The 20,165-nt window shown below is 35.3% G+C and overlaps 1 protein-coding gene across 1 annotated transcript in view; it reads right to left on the bottom strand.

Annotated features, from left to right (window-relative positions):
• Positions 1–16,261, bottom strand: part of LOC109846373 (transcriptional adapter ADA2) — a 74,217-nt gene extending 57,956 nt beyond the window's left edge. The window contains exons 1-3 of the mRNA XM_020415598.1: positions 15,934–16,261; positions 9,107–9,206; positions 5,114–5,169 (exon numbers count right to left, since the gene is read on the bottom strand). Of these exons, the coding sequence (XP_020271187.1) occupies positions 5,114–5,169; positions 9,107–9,159 (109 nt within the window). The 5' untranslated portion in view covers positions 9,160–9,206; positions 15,934–16,261. The remainder of the gene's footprint in view (positions 1–5,113; positions 5,170–9,106; positions 9,207–15,933) is intronic.

The following is a 20,165-nucleotide window of genomic DNA, read 5'->3' as shown; positions in this document are numbered from 1 at the left end:
TCTCTGATCGTTCAACCAATCAAAGAAATCGGTCGACCAATTAGTCATCAGGAAGTTGCATCTTTCCTTTGGTCAGTCGACCGACCATAGGTATCGGTCGACTGATCAAGGTTGAAATCTTGTTCATGTGTTGTGCACGTCGCCGACTAGTCGACCGAACAAGAGAATCGATCGACCGATAATGAGCTGGTTTAATATTTTTGTTTCTTCACGCGTGTTTGATCGCAACCACGATGTACGAGATGCGCATCGACACGTGCGCGATTGTGAGTGTGCACATATTGGTTTTGAGCACACACGAGCTATTAGAGGTGCGTAATCTAACACTTTGAGTTTGTTCTCGATATGAAGTGATATTTGTTTCGGTTTACGATAGTTGTGGATGCTGAGTGAGGTTAGTTGGCAACCCGCAATGAGACCACGGATGGACTATACTCAGAATACGTTAGTGGGTATACTACAATGAGACCGCGGTAGACTACACTCTGTTATATATTATTGTTTTCGCATGATTATGCGCAGAGGTCGATGTACCTATGTTATTATAATCGTATGATTATGCGCAGAGGTCGATGTACCTATATTATTGTATCTGCATGTATATGCACAGAGGTCGATATGCCTATATGTCGATCCGCACAATGATGTGATGGGTTGTAAAATTTTGTGAATAATAATTTTATGAAATAGTTGATGGCCTGATTCGTAGTCAGTTATTGAGTTTTTGATGTAGTTTATGGTTGAGGTACTTCAGATTGTGGATTACACAGGATTGTGTACTAGTATTTGTTTTATCTACCAAAGGGTAGTATGAGATGCTTGGTCGACATTTATGACATTGTTTGTAATGGTATTTGCCTGTATTGCTTTCCTTCATTACTTATTCTTAGTTTGGAATTGATATTTAGCTTTTCACAATTTGAGACATAGTATATAAATAAGGGTTTCCTTGTTAAGATTATTTCGCTCGACGTACTAAATATCGTGTTGTAGATTTCTAAACCTCAATTCTTCTTAGTTCAGGATAGATGATTTATATATCTTTATGTACTAACTTGTATTTTTATGCACCTAACCCACTTCCCCCTGGGGGCGGTGAATATCTTCTCGCTAGCGCTTTAACGCTCGTTGTTTTTCCTCTTTTCAGACAGCGAGTCAAGCGTCCAGAGAGTCGCAGGTTGACGAAGATACAGCTAGCTCGCCGTCATTTATTTAGTAGATAGTTAGTGCTCCACAATAGATATTTATGAGATTAGTTTTCTTTTAAAGTTGTATTTTATTTTGGAGGTTGAGTGCCTTAGTACTGTATTCAGTTGACTCTAGTATTTAAAGATTATTACTCTTGTTTTAGATTTATCAGATGCATTATATTTTTTTCTATTAGGACATGATTATACTTATTATTGGATCTTTTCTCTATATCGTTTTCCTTGTATTTTTTACCTTAATTCTATCTGCTTGTACCCACACTTCTTTTGTTTGAAATCCACTAGAGAGATATTATTGTGATGGTGAAAGATATTGTTGCACAGTGTTGGGTGCATGGCAGGTTTGACATCTCTGGGTTCACCTTGGACTGCAGCCTCGTGTGAAACTAGTGGCGTTAGAAAACTCGACCCACTTAGGATACACCATCCGTAACCAGACCCGATAACGGTCTTTAGCTCACAAATATATCGGATTTGGACTAGATCATTATATTCTCTAACAGGACATGATTTACCCATTTTGACTTGAACAATTATTTTATCCATTTATTTATGTATTTTCCTGTTTGCTATGATAAATGAGGATATGTTTGCTCACTTGATGTATGTTTGATCAATTGATGATACGTTTGGTCATCTAGTAACATCTAATAACACCGATTGCGCATTGAAGATGACTTCCGTTAAAAAAATATGATTCATAATCATACTATTATATTATGGCTACACCCTTGACATCAATATACTAGCATGAGGTTTTCCTTGACTACTATTATTATATCATTGACTAGATAATGCACCCATCTTGATTAGACATTTGGCCACGGTCATTTTTCATATTTTTACGGATCCGTTCTACGGTACCTCTGTTAGCACATAACATTTCTTGCATAGTCGCTTAAAATAATTAGACAAACACGAGGTTTAATAAAGAGGAATTGGTGGAGAATATAAAGTGTATACAAGCGGATTTCCGCTCATACCTAACATCCCGAGTTATATATATAAGAGCCAATGGTCAATACCTGACTTGAAGCCGTGTTCCCAGGACGGTTTATGGGAAAATAACTCATAAACATGAAATTATTCTCCTCTAATTCAAATAACCTACAATAAAATATAAAATGCTTGTGTGGGTTGTAGTAGCATTACCTTCACATTCTGTGGATAGTAATTTTTTTTTATTTTGATCACCTTTAATTCAGTTTTAATCTTCTTTAATATCGATCACATATATTTACTCATGCACAATTTTTTCATTTTACATGCTTGCTAGAAGTTTTTTGACTCCCCTAGAGTTTGCACACCCCGGACTCGGGAACTGTTCTTTCTTCGCAAGATCATAAATATTTTGAGGAGCAAGCCCAGCGACAGTGATCACAAATCTACCTTCTCAGTTTCTATTAGCCTCATTTATTTTAGGTAGTTTTTATATTTCAAACTTTCCTTGGAACCACATGTGGCCTTTCTAGCCTATGATTTATTTTCTTACTCTTTTCCCTTTATGTAGAGATGTAGTTGAACTCTGTCATTCTGGAGATTTCTTTATCTATATATTTCTTTGCTATCTTAGTAACATGCTCCGTGCTGTAGTTTTTGGTTATATATTTGTGTACAAGATGATCTAGAGACGTGAATGTGACCGTATGGTTGCATTGTCGGTCATGTCATGTTGTAAGTTGTACAGTTTAGGAACATGGGGTGATAGTATCTGTGTCCCAGTATTCAATCTTCTAGAATTTGTTCTATTTTGTGTCCCATGTCTGCACCCATACTCGTGCATCCAACGTGAGAACTTTGTTCAAGTCACATGCTATGATGTATGCATGAAATCTAATAACCAAGACAATATCTCCGCTGGGAACCTTTGCATAGCACAATAGAAGAAATATTGCGTCTTTATTTGTAAGTGAGTGTGACATGCTGATGGTTGTCTTTAAAGGATTTTCAATACAAACTTCCAACTAGTTTATTCAGTGAAGTAATTGCAGTGCTAAAAGATATAGCAAGGCGTGAGACTCGAAATTTTGTTTTTCCTATAGATCCTTGTTCATCGTATGTCCTTTGCCATGTATCATTCTCTTCTTCGTTCTATCTTAATTTTCAACCATTTGTTGTTCAAGTTTCTTAGATCTTGATTGTAAATTCAAGGTATCAAAAGTAAGATTTGATCTTCTAAAACTGAAGCAGCGAAATAAGAAGTGTTCTCTGTTGGAAATAGAAACCACAATAACATAGGACAAGTATCACAGACTTAAAAGTCTTTACTAAGCTCACATGCGGTACTTAGCAAGCCTCTCCCTAATAACTCACTAAGTTCAGCCTTTCTATCACCCACACAAGGAAAATAACTAGCTAAACAAGAGAGCAAGACAAAAGATGATTGAATGAAACTCCAGTATTGCACTCAAGAGAGTTTACAAGCTTTAGATGGATGGTTTGGTAAATGAGCATCCGCCCCCTATTTATAAGCCTTAACCCTTTATCATAGGAATTCTCTAAAACTTTGTGCATCTCCCATAATTCAATACTTCCCATAAGTATTCTATGACGCTGTATTACATTCTATTATATCCTACTACATTCTAGTACTACTACAGAACCTTCTACAATGCTCTAGAGGATTCTACACATTCCAGAATCTTCCAAAGCAAACCTAGTAAATCACATCAGTCCTTTGTAAAGCCATGCTAACATTGATAATTAACTATTTAACTTCAAATTTACTGAAAGTTTTTTCGATGTATGCTTCTATACACTATAATCGAAGTTCTTAATCCTTCTTCTACTCAATCACAAGTGTTCAACGAAATATTATATTTCAGCACAAACCAGTGTATCGTCTCCACTTTTTGACAATTTTGACCAAATACGGTAAACTAAAATAAACCAATAACTGAAGAACTTCAACATACCATGCCCTTTAACAGTGGACAAAAGTTTGTTTCAGAAAAACATTCAACAGAAAAAAATTTACCATAATAATGAAAACTTCTGTCAGATGTAGACCCCCATATTAAATATCAAAATAGTGAACTCAATGAATTAACCTTTCATTCAGATATAATCATTGAAAAAAATATCATCATTCGAATGAACCCCTATTCCATGGCCTGCTCTCAAAAATTATATTACTCTAGTGCAACATGCCTGATGCTGCCTCATGTATCGAGCATGAGAAGTACAGGAACGATAGGTTTGGCATCTCTTCATGCGTTTATCCAAGTGCCGCCATACAATATCCATTTTTAGCTACATTTGCACTGTAAGCCCCGTTCTATTTATCCAGAGAGCAAGCATTTTGTTGAAACATACTGATAATTGTCTATAGCAAACCTTCACTTTTATAACACATATGACCATAGGTTTGGCCTAGGTGTTTTAATATATAATACTATGCACTGCCATATACATTCCGCAAACATTTATTTCCATCAATCACCTATATTTTGAGATTAAGAAAAAATATTTTAATTAGTGAGAACATAAAATAATTAACATAATATTACTTTCATATAATTTTTGAAAGAAATGAAGTTTAAGAATAATAATTATATTAATTCAATATAAGATAACTTTAATTTTTATTGTCATGAGATTATGCATGTCCATACTAACTGGTTATTATTAAAACAAAATTGTCAAATTAAGCACAACAAACTCTCAAGTTGAAACTAATTATAAAGGATAAACTAGAGATGCTCAATTTTCCAGCATCCAAGATGTGTATATTGTTTGTACCATAAGACTATAGCATCCCCTATGGAAGAAAAAAATCAAGAATAGAACACTAATGCAAGCAAATATGGGAGCGAAAGCATAGACAATAACAATTAACAGTTAGCTATACACTAAATCCACATCTGAAGATATTTATGTATCACTGGATTACACTGACAAGTTACCTGTATTCGATGTTTCCAAGTTTTCTCCACTGGAAGCAACTCTCCTCCTCTTTGACCTACAAAGATAGAAAATCAAAGAACTTTAACAAATGAAGAGAGACGGTGTGCAAGCAATTAAAGTTCAAGCGCTCAATAATATTAAGTGTAAAAATAAGGATCAGATATATGAGTATTCAAAATTCATAAACACGCACAGACCCTTGTGATGCTTATATTATAAATTCGAAGCAATTACTCCTGGTGGAATCAAAAAAAAATTTGGAGGACACAAGTACACAAGAAGTTTATATAATAATTATATATTTTTTACAATGATTTCAAATCTATAATTCACTATATAAATCTCTGATGAAGAAATATTCATTATTTTTGAAAAATAGAACAATTTCCATCCACTCACCAGCCATCCTTGTTCTTCATATGAATGTAATTTCCTTGGACCTCTTTCACATAGCAATGATGCTTTCACAAAGAGATAAAATCCTTAAATATCAAAATATAAACGTGTTGTTCTCACTTCCAATGAACACAAGAATCTTTAGCAAAAAAACATTGCCCGCTCCAAAAAAAGAACTTTTCCTCCTGTAACTGCAAAATCAAAGTGATGCATCATGATTGTGAGCCGTTGACTCTAGAAAGTACCCACCAAAGTTCACATTTCACAATATCGACCTCGTATTTTCCACTCAGATCCAAATTGTTGTCGACGGTAGCACGTTCAGGAGCCTCCTACTTTCATATCGGAGCCCCCGCCCTCGTCCGCATCACAAAGTTTTTTTACCCCAGCTATTAGGCTATATAAGCATTGTTTTTCATTCAAAATTGGTGCTTGGGAACCATCTATTTTATTAAATTAGTTGTCATTATATTCTTTACCCTCAGTCTATATTTAGGTATATCCCCAATCGGTTTCTCCAACAACAACTTTTGCAACTTTCCTTCCTAATTGCACTTACAAAAACCATCTTAATTGGGTATTCCACCTTTTATCCTCTATAGAATCTAGCTCTAACTTCTTGTGGCGTCAATATATTCGAAATATTTTAAAAGAGCTCCATATATATCTTGCTTGGATGTGTTGTAAAGCGTAGTAGTGACAATTTACTATATGTCCAATAGTGTAAATATGCAAACAATGAAGATTTCCCTATTTCAATGTAGCTTACTCTATTTGGTACTAAGCTTACATTTTTGTTGTTTGTGCATTAAAGTTTACTACTCTACTTCTTCATCCCTTTCCTCTTCAATATAATCCTAACTCTTTTCTTCTCTCTACTGAGATAGAGATGGAGTGCACTACACCATGCATAAATTTGACTACATTAAAACAAACTGCATACACAAGTCAAACCAGCCGCTCATCTAATGCTGCCTCAAGCAGCACTCTAGTTGCGGGAGATATCGGATTTCAAAAGAAACATAAGGTTGTATTATAAGCATAGACTAGAAAGTCTAAGGAGAGAAAAGGTAAGACACAAGAGAGGACTAGGCTTCGGTACTTGGAACGTAGATACCCTTGCAGGAAAGAAAATGTAAGTAATAATGTTGGAAAAAGCTTTTTTGAAACTCGCTTCAAAACATTTTGAGGGCTTAACACTTTGAAACTCAAGAGTGAAGCTATTTATCCATTGAAGCTTACGCCTAATCGCTTAAAGCATAACTGAAGCGTGCGCTTCGCGCTTCATATAGCGCTTTTCTTTTGAAGCGCAGACCTTGGACAAGATAAAAAGATATAAAAGGATTTTCAGCTAACATTAAAATGTCCATATGTATTTTCCATATGACCATATGAGTGAATAAAATATATATATATTATGTGTGTAGCTTACTTTATTGTGATTTGTTTCTATAATTCACATATTTAATTCATATTTATATAATCAGGACATGAATGTACATATTTGTAAATTATTACCAGTATATATTATATATGTTCATAACTCTACAAATTTAAAATTAAAATATTCAAACTCATGAAGCTTACGCTTCACGCTTTGAAGCTTACGCCTCGCTTCATCAAAGGGTCTAGCGCTTCGCTTTGCACTTCCACTATTTTAAACATTGGGTAATACCCTGATTAGAATAAAGATTAATATATTCTAGGGTTTTTTGAATTTATACCCCTCAAACCACTCCTATTTACATATTTACTCATCAAATCTAGATATTTGCAAAATTTTCCTCCGATTTTCCCACATTGGATAAATTAACTCTGCTACTTTTTAAATGATGAAGAGAATAATTTTTCAACCCCTATGCAGTCCATATCCCAATACACCCACCCTAGATAATTTCCCCGAAAACTGTAATCCTCCAAAATTGAGGACCCGCCACACGCCCGCCAATTCATGTCCTCTCAAGGGATGGAGTCGAAATTTAGGGCACTGGTGGAAGTTTAGGACCGGGGTGAAGCCAAAGCAAAAAAGGGACTAGAAAGTACGATGTTGGCGATGAAGAGATTCAATGCGTAATCCTACTAGATTTTAGTTGTGGTCAACAAATTGAAGTGTGGCCCCTATCTTACAAAAAACTTTGGTCCTCCGTAGTCATACCAAGTGAATGAAGGAGAAGAAAGATGCAATACAACAGAGGAACACCAAAGAGGATCAGTTGGACAAATTAGGCTGAATTAGTGAAAATATTCTCTAAGATACTTCCAATGATCTTTCAATTTTAGACGTAAAAAAAAGAATAAAACAAGCAAGCAAAACACATAAATATCAACCCAAATTTTACGAAAATATTAATTTGTTCAGTTTACTTTTTTTTATTGACTTAGGGCTCTAGAAAGGGAAGTGAATAAAGAAAAGGTGTGGGAGCTAGGTTTTCGCAAGATCCCCCAAATCATGTAATTCTCTTACCCTCACTTAGGTCGTGTATTTTCGTACTTTGTTTTTTTTACCTCTTTTTAGGAGGCATTCTCCTCTACGCTTATGAGTTTTTCTTTTTCTTTTCTTTCCCTCCTTTTTTGGCATTGACATATTTTTCCCTTCAATAATACCCCTACCCCCCCCCCACAAGATGGAATTAAAGGTAAAGCACTTGTTAAGATATGCTTTAGCCTTAGGTTACCCGACCACTTCGTCTACACTGTTGTTTCCGTATCCAACACTTCTCGTATCCATGTCCGTGTCGAACACTCCTTCGACATTTTTTGAATATATATAAACATTTATTCAGACGTGTACTCAATATATAACACATGTTTTAGGTCAAAAAAACTTGTGATGCGCTTCTTAAACATATATTGTACACTTAACCTCAAATTTATGCAGCACGTTGGACTCGGGACTGGTTCGTTTTAGCACATGCCTAGTTCAAAAGTACGATTTTAAAGGGTCATTTGAATATCTAGTTCAAAAAATGAACAACATTTCAATTTATAATCTACTTAATAAAAGAATCATAAAAATGGTATAAGGATTTTAGTTCTCACACAACATGTGAGTGCAAAACAATAATGATCTCATATAGATTATTAATTTTAATATGGATGTATATAATCTTGTCCCCGTGTCCTAACTCTGTAACTTTTTAAATGATGGAGAGAGAATTGATTTTCTACCCCTCTACAATGTACATACATACATACGTGTACATACGTACGTACGTACGTGTATGTATGCATGTATGTATGCATGCATGCATACATACATACATACATACATACATATATATACATATATAAATATATGTATGTGTATATATATATACACATACATATGTATATATATGTATGTATGTATGTATATATACACATACATATATTTATATATGTATATATATGTATGTATGTATATATGTATGTATGTATGTATGTATATGTATGTGTATATATATCTATATATATGTGTGTGTATATATACATGGAATATGCAAAAAGAATTTCTCATATTTTATAGAAATTACTTACCCTAGGAGAATTCCAAGAACCCTAAAACAAAGACATAATAATAATAGTAAATGAAAGAAAAAGGGAAGAGAGATTCTAACCTCTGGCTACCATCTTCATCTGTGGAGTTTGAGACCCCGCGAGATCGCCCCATAGCTGCGGGTCACAGTAGATCGCTTGCAAAGCTGAAATCTTTAAACCCTAAAAAGATAAAAATTTATATGTTCAGTTTATCTTTTTTTATTGTTTTAGGGATCGAAAAAGGGGAGCTAAGAAAGAAAAGGTGTAGGAGCAAGATCTTCGCAAATCCCCCAAATCGTATAATTCTCCTATCGTCACTAGATTCGTGTATTTTCGTACTTTGTTTTTAATTTTTCTCTTTTTTCCTTTTTTTATGAGAAATGTAATGTGTACTACGCATTCTCCACTCTTCTGAGTTTTTCTTTTTCTTTTCTTTTTCTCCTTCCTTATTTGGCCTTTTGACATTTTTTTTCTCTTCAACAATGTCCCCCACAAGAGGATAGAATTAATAGTAAAGAACCGGTTACGATATAGTTTAGTCATAGTTTATATATCACAATGAATATTTTAATGCACACTCCAATTTATTGGTTTTTTCAAAACTACCCCTTCAATCGTCATAATTACTACTCACGTTTGTTTTTTATCATGGTACTAGAGGGTATTGTAATTCTTAGACTATAGTCCTAGGATTGTGTAGTCCCCAGACTATTTTAGTCCAATCTACTATTTGTTTTCACACAAATTGACAATCAAACAAATTTAAAATAATCCAATGTAGCGTTTGTTTTTGGGGGATTATGATCATTCGAACTAATACTATGACTGGAATAATCTTTTACCTTTAAGTCAATTGACATTGTATTAATGCTTGGCTTTGTAGATACCTTTGCATTCTTTTTGCATTAATCAAGGTTGAGTTCATGCTGATAAATAATATAGGGTTAGCATCATGCAGATAAGAAGACGCTCAATCAACCATAGTTTCATGTTGATAAGCAAAGGGTCAATTAGCTTTGTTCTACAGGTTAATATCATGAGGTTCTTTTTTCACAAGCGGAGAAAAAGAGGCCCAAACAGAAAACCTTTGAAACAAACGCACTGAAATAAAGAGTAATAAAAGATCTCGTGAAAAATAAAATTTCGCAGAAGTGCCAAACAAAAAATAATCAGTAGATTAAATAGTTATGGGCTCTTTTGTCAAAAAACCTTAATCCCCCTAGATGATTAGTACCTGAATTGTAAAGGTGGGGGTGGGTGGGTTTAGTTTAGTCCTTTTGTGTATTAAATAGTCCATCATAAATAGTCCGGTCCGGATAAAAATAAAAAAATTTGCACTAAATTGGTGGGCCGGTAATATATTAAAGAGGATAAAGTCTCCTCACGATCAAAAAAAGCATGGGCTTGGTTCCTAAAACTGTAATGATTTCTTAGTATTATGCTTTCAACATAATTACCATTGATTATTTTTCCTAACAATTTGACTAATTTATCTTTATAGAAAGTGAAAATTTGGAGTTTAGAAAAGCAACATGGTGGAAGAACATGTGGTTAAATCAAAAGAGAAAAGAGTGAGGGATGACTCGTGAGGAGTAAGAGAAAGTGACACAAAGAAACCTATAGCAGATGAGGTATGGTTGAAGGGTGAAAGTGGTATTTTTTTTGGAGGATCAAGATAACAGGATCAGGTTAGGAGGTAGCATGAATAAAATGTTGTTTGCACAATTTAGAGTCGAAGGTGATGCAATTGGATTTTGGAGTTCGATAAGAATAGAGGTGGTGGTGTGTTTGTGAGCGGGATAGTGGTTAGGAGCATGGTCCATATGAGTGACTTCATTGGGGAGAGAGTTGTGGTGGCATGTTGATGAGGATGTCAGGAGCAGTGGGGCATTGGTCAGCTAGAGTGACGTCAAAGAGACTATAGATAGAATATAGATGATTAGTTAAAACGCAGTGGAGATATATGTTTAATAATATAAACTACATATTTTAAATTAGGTTTGACAAAATATATATTAAGGATTTATTTAAAATAATAAGAGGTTTTTTATAGTAAAATATAATAAGAGGTTTAGGGATCATATAAAAATAAGCTAGATTTTAGGGACCAATATAAGAAAAACCCAAAAGAATACCCAATAGAATAGAGAAGATCTAGTTCTATATGTAATACGTAGTCAAGGTACAATACCCAGACTAGAGGCATAATATTCCCCGAACTATAATATTGGGACTGTATTATCCTAAGACTATTTTACTCAAATCTAGTATTTCTTTTCACATGGACTAACCTTCAAACTAACTTAAAATACTCCACGCTAGCGTTTATTTTTAGAGGGATTATGTTTGTTCAGACCAATATCATAATCAAAATGATCTTTTTACCCTTTAAGTCAACTAATATTATATTCACGCATCTATTTGGGAAAAAATGGAAATTTGGGCATAACCCTATCTAAAGAATGGGCATACTGCCCTATACATACAATAAAAAATCATATTCATTTAAAAAACTCAGTCTAAAAAACTCACAAAGTTTAATTAAACATGAAATTAGATGTTAGCAATAATTAAAGGCCTTCATCAATTTCAATCATCTAGGTAAAGAATTGATGCTCTTTCTTATGCATAATCTTATATTTTTTTAGATTTATTGATAATGTAATATTATAAAAGAAATAATAATGCTAATGTAGTATATGATCAGGGCATCAAGAAACAATTACATATAAATAGATTAATATAAAGCATGGACGAGAGAATCATACCGAATACAAGCTTCGGTCCATTGTTTTGAGAAGGATCCAGCAAAAGAAGCATATGCTTAGTCATTAAGCTTGGAAAGATGTGGAAAAAATTAAGATACGAAAAAAATTAAGATGGCGAAAGAAAAAAAATCAGAAAATAAGACCCACTAAAGAAAAGCTAGGAAAAAATGTTATGAAAATTAAACTTGTGAAAAGGAAGCGGAGAAAAGAAAAAAGGCTAATGAAAAAAAGCTAGAATTAAAAAGATAGGATATCTTTGTCAGGAAACCTTAATCCCCAGCAAGATTAGTACTTGGATTGTAAAGTGGGGTGAGGTGGGTTTATTTTAGTCCCTCTTCTGGGTATTAATTAGTCCCTCTCAAAAATAATCCAAACCGAGAAAAAAAACAAACACGGGATAAAAAGGTGGACAAGGACTATTTTAAATAATACCTTCACTATCCCAAAAACAATAATGGACTAACTATCTTGACTTAGTCCCTCAAATCTTTATATTTTAAAATTAATTCCTCAGATATGTCGAATGTTTTGAATTTAAAATTAGGCCCCTAAATCTTTCAACCTAGCGCTAACTAGAGTAACTTGTTTAAAAATATTAAAATATTTAGAAAACTAATTTCAAAGTATGAAGATTTTGGGGATCAGTAAGGAAAAAGCCCTTAAATAGGGTTATTTAGATATTAGTTCCTCAAATCTTCAATAATTCTATATTGTCCTGCAAATTTCAATAATTGTTCACACTGTTATAAATAGCGATAAATAGCCCAGCAATAGTGACGCTAATAGCGTTAGCGGTCCCTTCCCGCTACGCTATCGCCCAATAATGATGACATATTACGGAATATGCACTTTCCGTTCACAAAAACGGCCAATAGTGCATCCTAACGGTAAATAACGGCGATTGCGTGCAAAATCCGCTTTTTGACTGTTATTTAAAAGCGGTTTGGAGTTTATTTTTTTTAATTAAACCGACCTTTAACCACTACATTCGACCGCCTCCCGCGATTTTTAACGTGCTCTCGCCGCCTCTCATAGCCTCTGGTACCTAACTCAGCACTTCCTCTCACCTCTTTCACCGTGAGCTCCTCCTAAGACAGTCCTCTCACCGCTCAGCTCATCTTCTTGAAACGAAGACGATGACTCTTTGACTTCTCCTCTAGTCGTCTTTGGTATTATGTGACGATTACATGTCTATTTCATGTTTAGGATCTCTTTAAATCATCAAATATGCACTTTTAGTTTTTCTAGATTTTCCTTTAATCTTTTTTTAGTATTTACACATATCTAAATTAGACTACTATTTGATTTTGCGCTTTTTAACGCTATTTTACCGCAATAGCCCCAAATAGCCTTAGGATGCCTCACCGCTACGCGACGCTATCCGCTATCAATAACATTGATTGCTCATTGGTCCCTCAAACCCCAATGGATCTTACAATTTAGCTCCTTAATGTCCAAAATACCCCCTAGTTATGATCTCTTAAAACCTATATTCTTTGAAAAAGGGTTATTTTTAGCACTTTGGTACTATAAATTTTAAACCTTTTTAACTTCAATACCCAAAACTTTTTGACATGTTGATACCCTAAAGTTTACATCTTGTTTAAGTTCAATACCTTAATGTTTTTTTTCTAACAATTTTGTTAAGACAGTTTATACCTTTTTCACTTTGATACTTAAAAGTTTTGTTTTCAACATTTTGATGCTCCGAACTTTAGGGTATCAAAGTTAAAAATATAAAACCTTTGAGATATCAAAGTAAAAAAATGTGTAAGCTTTGGGGTATCAAAGAGTAAAAAAAATTTATATCAAACATCAATGTTAAAAAAGTGTAAACTTTGAGTATCAAAGTGTCAAAAATACATTGGGGTATCAAAGTTATAAGGGGTAAACTTTAGAGTGCCAAATTGCAAACAACCCATCAAAAAACATTAATGTGGGGTATTTCGGTCATTAGGTGACCAAGTTGCAATAACACCAGGATTTGAGGGAATATTGTGCAATTTCATAGATTTTTAAGGAACTAACGTGGAATTATTAAACATTTGAGGGACTTAAGATCTAAATAACCCAAAAAATAAAAAAAGGAGGAGACAAATCCCCAGGATACTAGGCAGACTGGATTCGATCGTAGAAGTGGACGACTACATTGAAAGCATTGAAAAAACTTCTCTCTCTTCAGCATCTCATCACATGGATTCAATGCTCAGGCATAAGGTTGTTGCACTCTCTAGTTCGTTTATCTCTCCCCCTCTCTAAATTTCATTTTTTATAAAAACAATAATTAAAATTTTGGTTTAAAAAATTAACAGGTGTTACTGTCCTTGGTCCAGGCACCTACGGCGCCTAAGGTTTCAACCTAAAAATCCAACTTACAAAGATGTAGCTAGCCCCCTTTCTTTCTTTCTTTTTCTTTAGCTAGTACTGCTGATCCATCATCAATTACATGCACGCATACTTTCAGTTTGTTGATTCTTAGATAGTAAGACTATTTCTCTAATTATTTTTCTAACTAATCTTTCCGTTTGTTGATTTCTTAGATAGTAAGATTAATTCTCTAATTATTTTTCCAACTAATCTAACATGTGTAGGTATGGCAAACAACGTCTAGTCTATGTACCACTTGGTTCACACAGCAGCATTAGTCGGAGCTCCCATCACCAAACACCCTACCATTGTACCCTTCTTCATATTTCTTTTTTCTTATCTCACCTTTTCAATTTCACTCAACTATATTCAACTCAGGCAAAATTTCAGCAGAGGCTCTTGATGTATTGACCAAATATTGTTTGAGTACTTAATGTTTGGAAGCTATCACTGAAGGTCTCTAGGGTTACCCCATCATTAGCCTACCTAGGTTCTTTTTACCAAATTTCGTTAAATCTTGCTGACGTGGCCATAACATGGCCCTGCCATGTTACTGCTACATCAATAAAAAAAATTTGTGATATTCAAAGTTCAATATATATCATTGCAATTTTACTAAATTTTTGTTGATGTGGCAAATTAAACTTGACTTTTCCGAGCATACGAGAAAAGAGTCCAACCAAACATATTTGTTTGCAAGTTCCTAGATCCCAAAAATCTTGTACTCAAGAGTCGTGGAAAAAATTGACTACCTAGCAACAAAGTGTATGACCCTACTTTTGCTAACATAGCAGTGCTACATCATCGCCACGTCACAAAGATTTAACGGAAATTTGCAAAAAAGGAAGGTTGATAATGGAGGTCATGTTGGGCAATGTTTTAGAAAGTGATAAGTGTTTCTAGATAAATTTTAACATGGCTAACTCTCTTCAATCATTACTATGCTTAAGCAAGCAATATACTTCTTTCTAACACTGTATAGTTCGTGTAAGGAGCTCATCCTCCCTTAAGTGCTCTCAAGACTTAGACAGGCGGTCCAGGTACCGCTTAAGTTTAAGAGACCACCTAGACAGGCGCACAGACCGCTTTTTAAAACAATAACGTTAGGACCTCCACTCATTACTTTCAAACATTAATGACTCAATTGATATTTGACCAATACTTTAAGGATCTCCACTGAACTTCTGCCTTCAATGTAAATATTCCCCATATCTTTATTCATCTTTTATATTCATTCTCTGTTTATTTTTTTCTTCTTTTTTACTGTGTCTGTAGTTTGGTGGACTCCGGCTACCGAAATTCTAGCGTTTTCTACAACGTAAGTGCATTATTCCCACTCCTTTGCAATTTGAGTTACTTATTACTATAATATTCAAAGCAAATAGCATGTCTCCAAGGTTATCGGTAGCAAATAGCATCGCTTAGCAGTGTAGTGTAGCACCGCGAAGGCTATTTGGGGTCGTAGCTGCAAAAGCACAAAGTCAAATAGCGGACCATTTAAATTTAGATATGTACAAATATTCACAAAAAAAGAAAAATTTTAAAAATTTAAAATTCTACAAATGCATATTTAATGATTTATAATTAGGAGATTTTATACACATTAATTCAATAATTTTAAATTCAGAGAATAAATGATAATTAAATAAGTAATAACTGAATAAATAAGCAAGTATTCCAATTTCCAACTAAAATAACTTGTAAAATCAGTGTTCAATAATTAAATTAGCAGCTAAGCAAGTAAATGAATGAACAAAGACGTGAGTTATTACCTTCAGCTCGAGGCAACGTTGAGGGCTGAAGCGGTGGAGAGCTCACGGAGAGAGGAGGAGCTAACGGCGATAGGAGGTGCTGTGGCGGTGAGAGGAGATGCTGAGGGAGGCGCCGGAGGCAGCGGGAGGCGGCGACGGGAGGCGGTGGTGTTTGGGCGCTAGGGTTCTTGTGGCGATTCTTCCCAACCAGCTCGCAGCAACCGATTTGAATTGATATTGAGGCGATTTTTGGGCGATTTTGGGCGTTTTTTGTACAAATCACAAATTAGGGGACAAAAACCCCATTCTCAAGCGACAACTAAAGAGGCAGAGAGAGAGCGAGGCTCACGCAGAACGCTATTTTGTGGGGCTGAATAAAGCCGCAGGGTATTTTGGTAAAATAGCATGTATGTTCTATTTGATTGAGGTTAGCGGGTTTGAACCCAAACCCGTTTCCATCACTTAAAACACCCCTTTTCCTCACCGGACAAATTTTGTAAACAGTCCCTTTTGGACATTTAATCCCAAAAAACACCCTATTTTGCACTTAATTATAAAAACCGACATGGTTTTAGTCTCAGGGCTGAAACCAGGTCGGTTTTTAGAAAAAACTTTCAAAACTTCACGGGACTTCAAGTCCCGTGAAGTTTAGCAGACAAATTGTTAAGCTCGTAAACTTCATGAGACTTCAAGTCCCGTGAAGATTTTTTCAACGTTCAAACTTCACGGGACTTAAAGTCCCATGAAGATTCTAATTTTCAAAAACTTCACGGGACTTGAAGTCTCGTGAAGTTGCACTTCTCCAAAAAAAATACATGCATATCTGTCTGTGCATGTTTTTCATATGCGCAAGGTTCACCTGTGAACAATGTGATATTTCATATAAACATATAAACTTTTAGTCATGAATTAAACACAAATCTAACTTCACACACGAAGATCACATATATAAACAATAATTGATCCGCAAAATTATTGATTTGCAAATTCATAAAAGTTACAAATTTTAACAAAATAAGATCACATACAACCCATAATTCCTCCTCTCCTTCCTCTCCCTCTTTTCCCTCGATTATCTGAGTATCCGGTTGTGTATAAGGTTGAGAAGTGTCGGCTCCATCAGCTTGAGAAATGCTTGTTCCATCGTCATGTGTCCTACGTCTTCCCGTGTACGCTTGCCCAAAATGATCGTGACCTATCCTCACTGCCTGCAAACTCGTCGACGTGAGTCCTATGAAACACCTGGGCTATTCTCTTCTTGATCCTGCCGAGGAGCCCTAACATCACCGACGGATCCTGAAACTCTGGCATGTGCGCATCAATATCAGCTTCAATATCATCAAAAGCTGTAACCTGCGAGTTAAACAATATATACACAATTTATTAAGTATCTATGTATAAAATTGCGAGTTAAACAATATATACACAATTTAGTTTAAAAACTTACGTAATCTCTCTCGTTCATCCCACTAGGGATGTAATTGTCTGTCGGTGGGCGTGGCACGTACCCAGCTGATGGTTGTGGGTCACGCGTGATCCATCTACGCGTGATATCCCAATACCAGCGCATATACATGGTATAGTCAACAGATGTGTCTCTCTCATTCTGTATAAAATCTCACATGTGCGTCCATCGGTCTATGTAGTCCGCACGGAGTACGGCCCAGTCGGTCCGATGCGATGTAGATCGTCGCCTACGATCGATCACCTCAACAGAATCCGGCACATGCTGAGAATGCTGACATTGGCATACCACACAGTCAGGGACATGCATCTCCACGATCTCCTAACAGATCAATGGAACTCTAGCTCTCCACAAATCGGGACTATTCCGATAGATAGGTGCAAGAGTATGCATATCGAAATCCGACAGTGAATAGGATCTCCACTTGAACTGAAATAAGATAAAATATTTTTTAGTATCAACAACAAAACTATAATATTCATACTAATCGAGTTCTATATTTACCTGTTCATGTTGGAGGACATCAAGCTCATTTCTGTAAAACTCATGATGTCACGTCGCAGATTTATATTTAGCGAACCGCGCGTTATACCTATTTGGCTACAAAAAATATATGAGTACAAATTCAATATGAGTAAAACATTACATACGATTATGCCTGTATGCCAAAGGAAACAGGCCCTGTAGGTCGCGGTGCACAACCAAAGTAGGACATCCAATGTGAATGCGCTCCCAAGACCTAATCTGGATCAGCGTGCATCATCCCTTGAATTATTTATACTGCATCAAGGATACTCTACCCAGTTCTCTATACAAGTATGCTAACACCGCACTGCCCCACGATAGTGCGCCGCATACACCTAGATCCTCTTGGAGTGGAAACCATCGTGCATGTACAAGGGTCTTGCTCGCATCAGGAAATATCGTCGACCCTATCATATGCAATATGTACGCACGAGCGTGATAATGAAGCGTCTCAATAGAGGCATCTACTGGTATATCTCCCTGAAAAGAAAAGGACGCATGCTTGTTATTCATCTCTAATCGAGGATTGCTACATGTGTGGAGTCCGTTGTAAGCCGTGATTTTAAATTGCTCGCCTACTCTTACACCCGAGCGTGAATTCAGCTTCCAAGGACATTTCGCGTTATCATCGTGGTATCGACTGTTATCTTCGTCTTCTCCATATTTGCGATAAAAACAAACCACATTATAGCTTATTATGTTATTTTTTATTGGCCTAAACTTGACATTTTTTGCAATGGAATACAAGCGAAGCGCATGGATCAATTTCTCTTTACTTTCAAATAGATCCCCTTTCATGAATGAGAAGTGCTTGCCTTGTGTATCATCAACGATATTAGTGCCGATAGGAATATTTTTCATCATGGAGTTATCAATCCATTCTTCTCCTTGAAGTTCATCGGGCAGCGGATCCTCTAACATGACGTACTTATTATTAGTATAACATCCGTCAATGTATTGGTTGTCCCTTTCATCGCGATCTATCAACATCATGCTATTAATTTGTAAGCCGTCCTCTTCATCACCATCCTCGGATTCGACACTTGCATTATCATCTTGATAGGCCGTGTTAGAATCGAAATCATTTGACATGCCCACAAACGAAGGACCGCTCATGTATTGTGACTGTGTCCAGCCTTCATCCTGTTGCGGAGATAAAAAATCAACGGAGTCAACTTCAAGGTCCTCCAACATGCGGGAATACATTCTGTCATGATTCACCGATTTGCCCAAATTCCTCTGATGTTTTTCAATAAACAATTCCACCGAACGCTTCTTGTCGTGTAAGACTCCAATGAGACTCATATCATAGTTACTTGATATTTGAACGCCGCTTGTTCTATCCCCCCAACGGGATAATTGTAAATAACATTGAGTTGATACTCACATGAGTTGGTTAATACAAGTTTGTGTAATTCATTAACCAATTCATCGAAAGTACACGACTTTGATATAAACAAGGGTTTCGTCATACCTCCTTCATAAACGGGCATATTCTTTTGGAGATAGTTAATCTTCCCATCATATGAACAAAGAACTAGGACTTGATCGTTCATCGTTACCTCTGAGGAGTAAAAAATTCAATATTAATATTAGAAACTCATAATTTTACATAGTGAATCTCTTAGACCGATACTAGAAATTTTAACCAAAATGTTAACCAAGATATTGAGAAATTTTAACCTAATTTTAATATTAGAAATTTTAACCAAATGTCAAGCCTTAATATTAACTTCACGGTTACAAATTTTGATATTTTCCCCTCTAACCTCATACAAAATATTGTTTAAATTTTCTTCGCAAAATGTCCAAAACATTTCCAAATTTATTTAAGAAGCTAATTTCTTACAAGTAATCACCAAGATATTAGGAGAATATATATATAATTAAAATAGATTTTTTTAAAAAATTTACTTAATTCCGGTGATCTCCGATGGCGGCGGCGGCGGTGAAAAATGGTAATCTCAGAAATTCATAATCACAAACACAAGGTTTTATACTGGTTCCACCAATCCGGTGTACATCCAGTCCCCAAGCAAATCCTGCTTGAGAGTTTTCACTATGATTTTGAATAAACTTATAAAATCACCTGACCAATTTGTAAGTCCCTGCAAATTACAACACTAATTGACAAACACCTTGCCAATTTACACACCAATCTCTAAACCAAAAGATTAACACCTCTCACAACTCGAGAAAACTTTTGAAGCAACAATTTCAATTCCTATAAGCCTTGATTTGTAGTGTAGTGTAGTAGTGGCTT

The sequence above is a fragment of the Asparagus officinalis genome, chromosome 6, assembly GCF_001876935.1.
Source record: "Asparagus officinalis chromosome 6, Aspof.V1, whole genome shotgun sequence".
Taxonomy (NCBI): Eukaryota; Viridiplantae; Streptophyta; class Magnoliopsida; order Asparagales; family Asparagaceae; genus Asparagus; species Asparagus officinalis.
The sequence above is the reverse complement of the archived record's forward strand: the minus strand, read 5'-3'. Positions and strand labels throughout refer to the sequence as shown.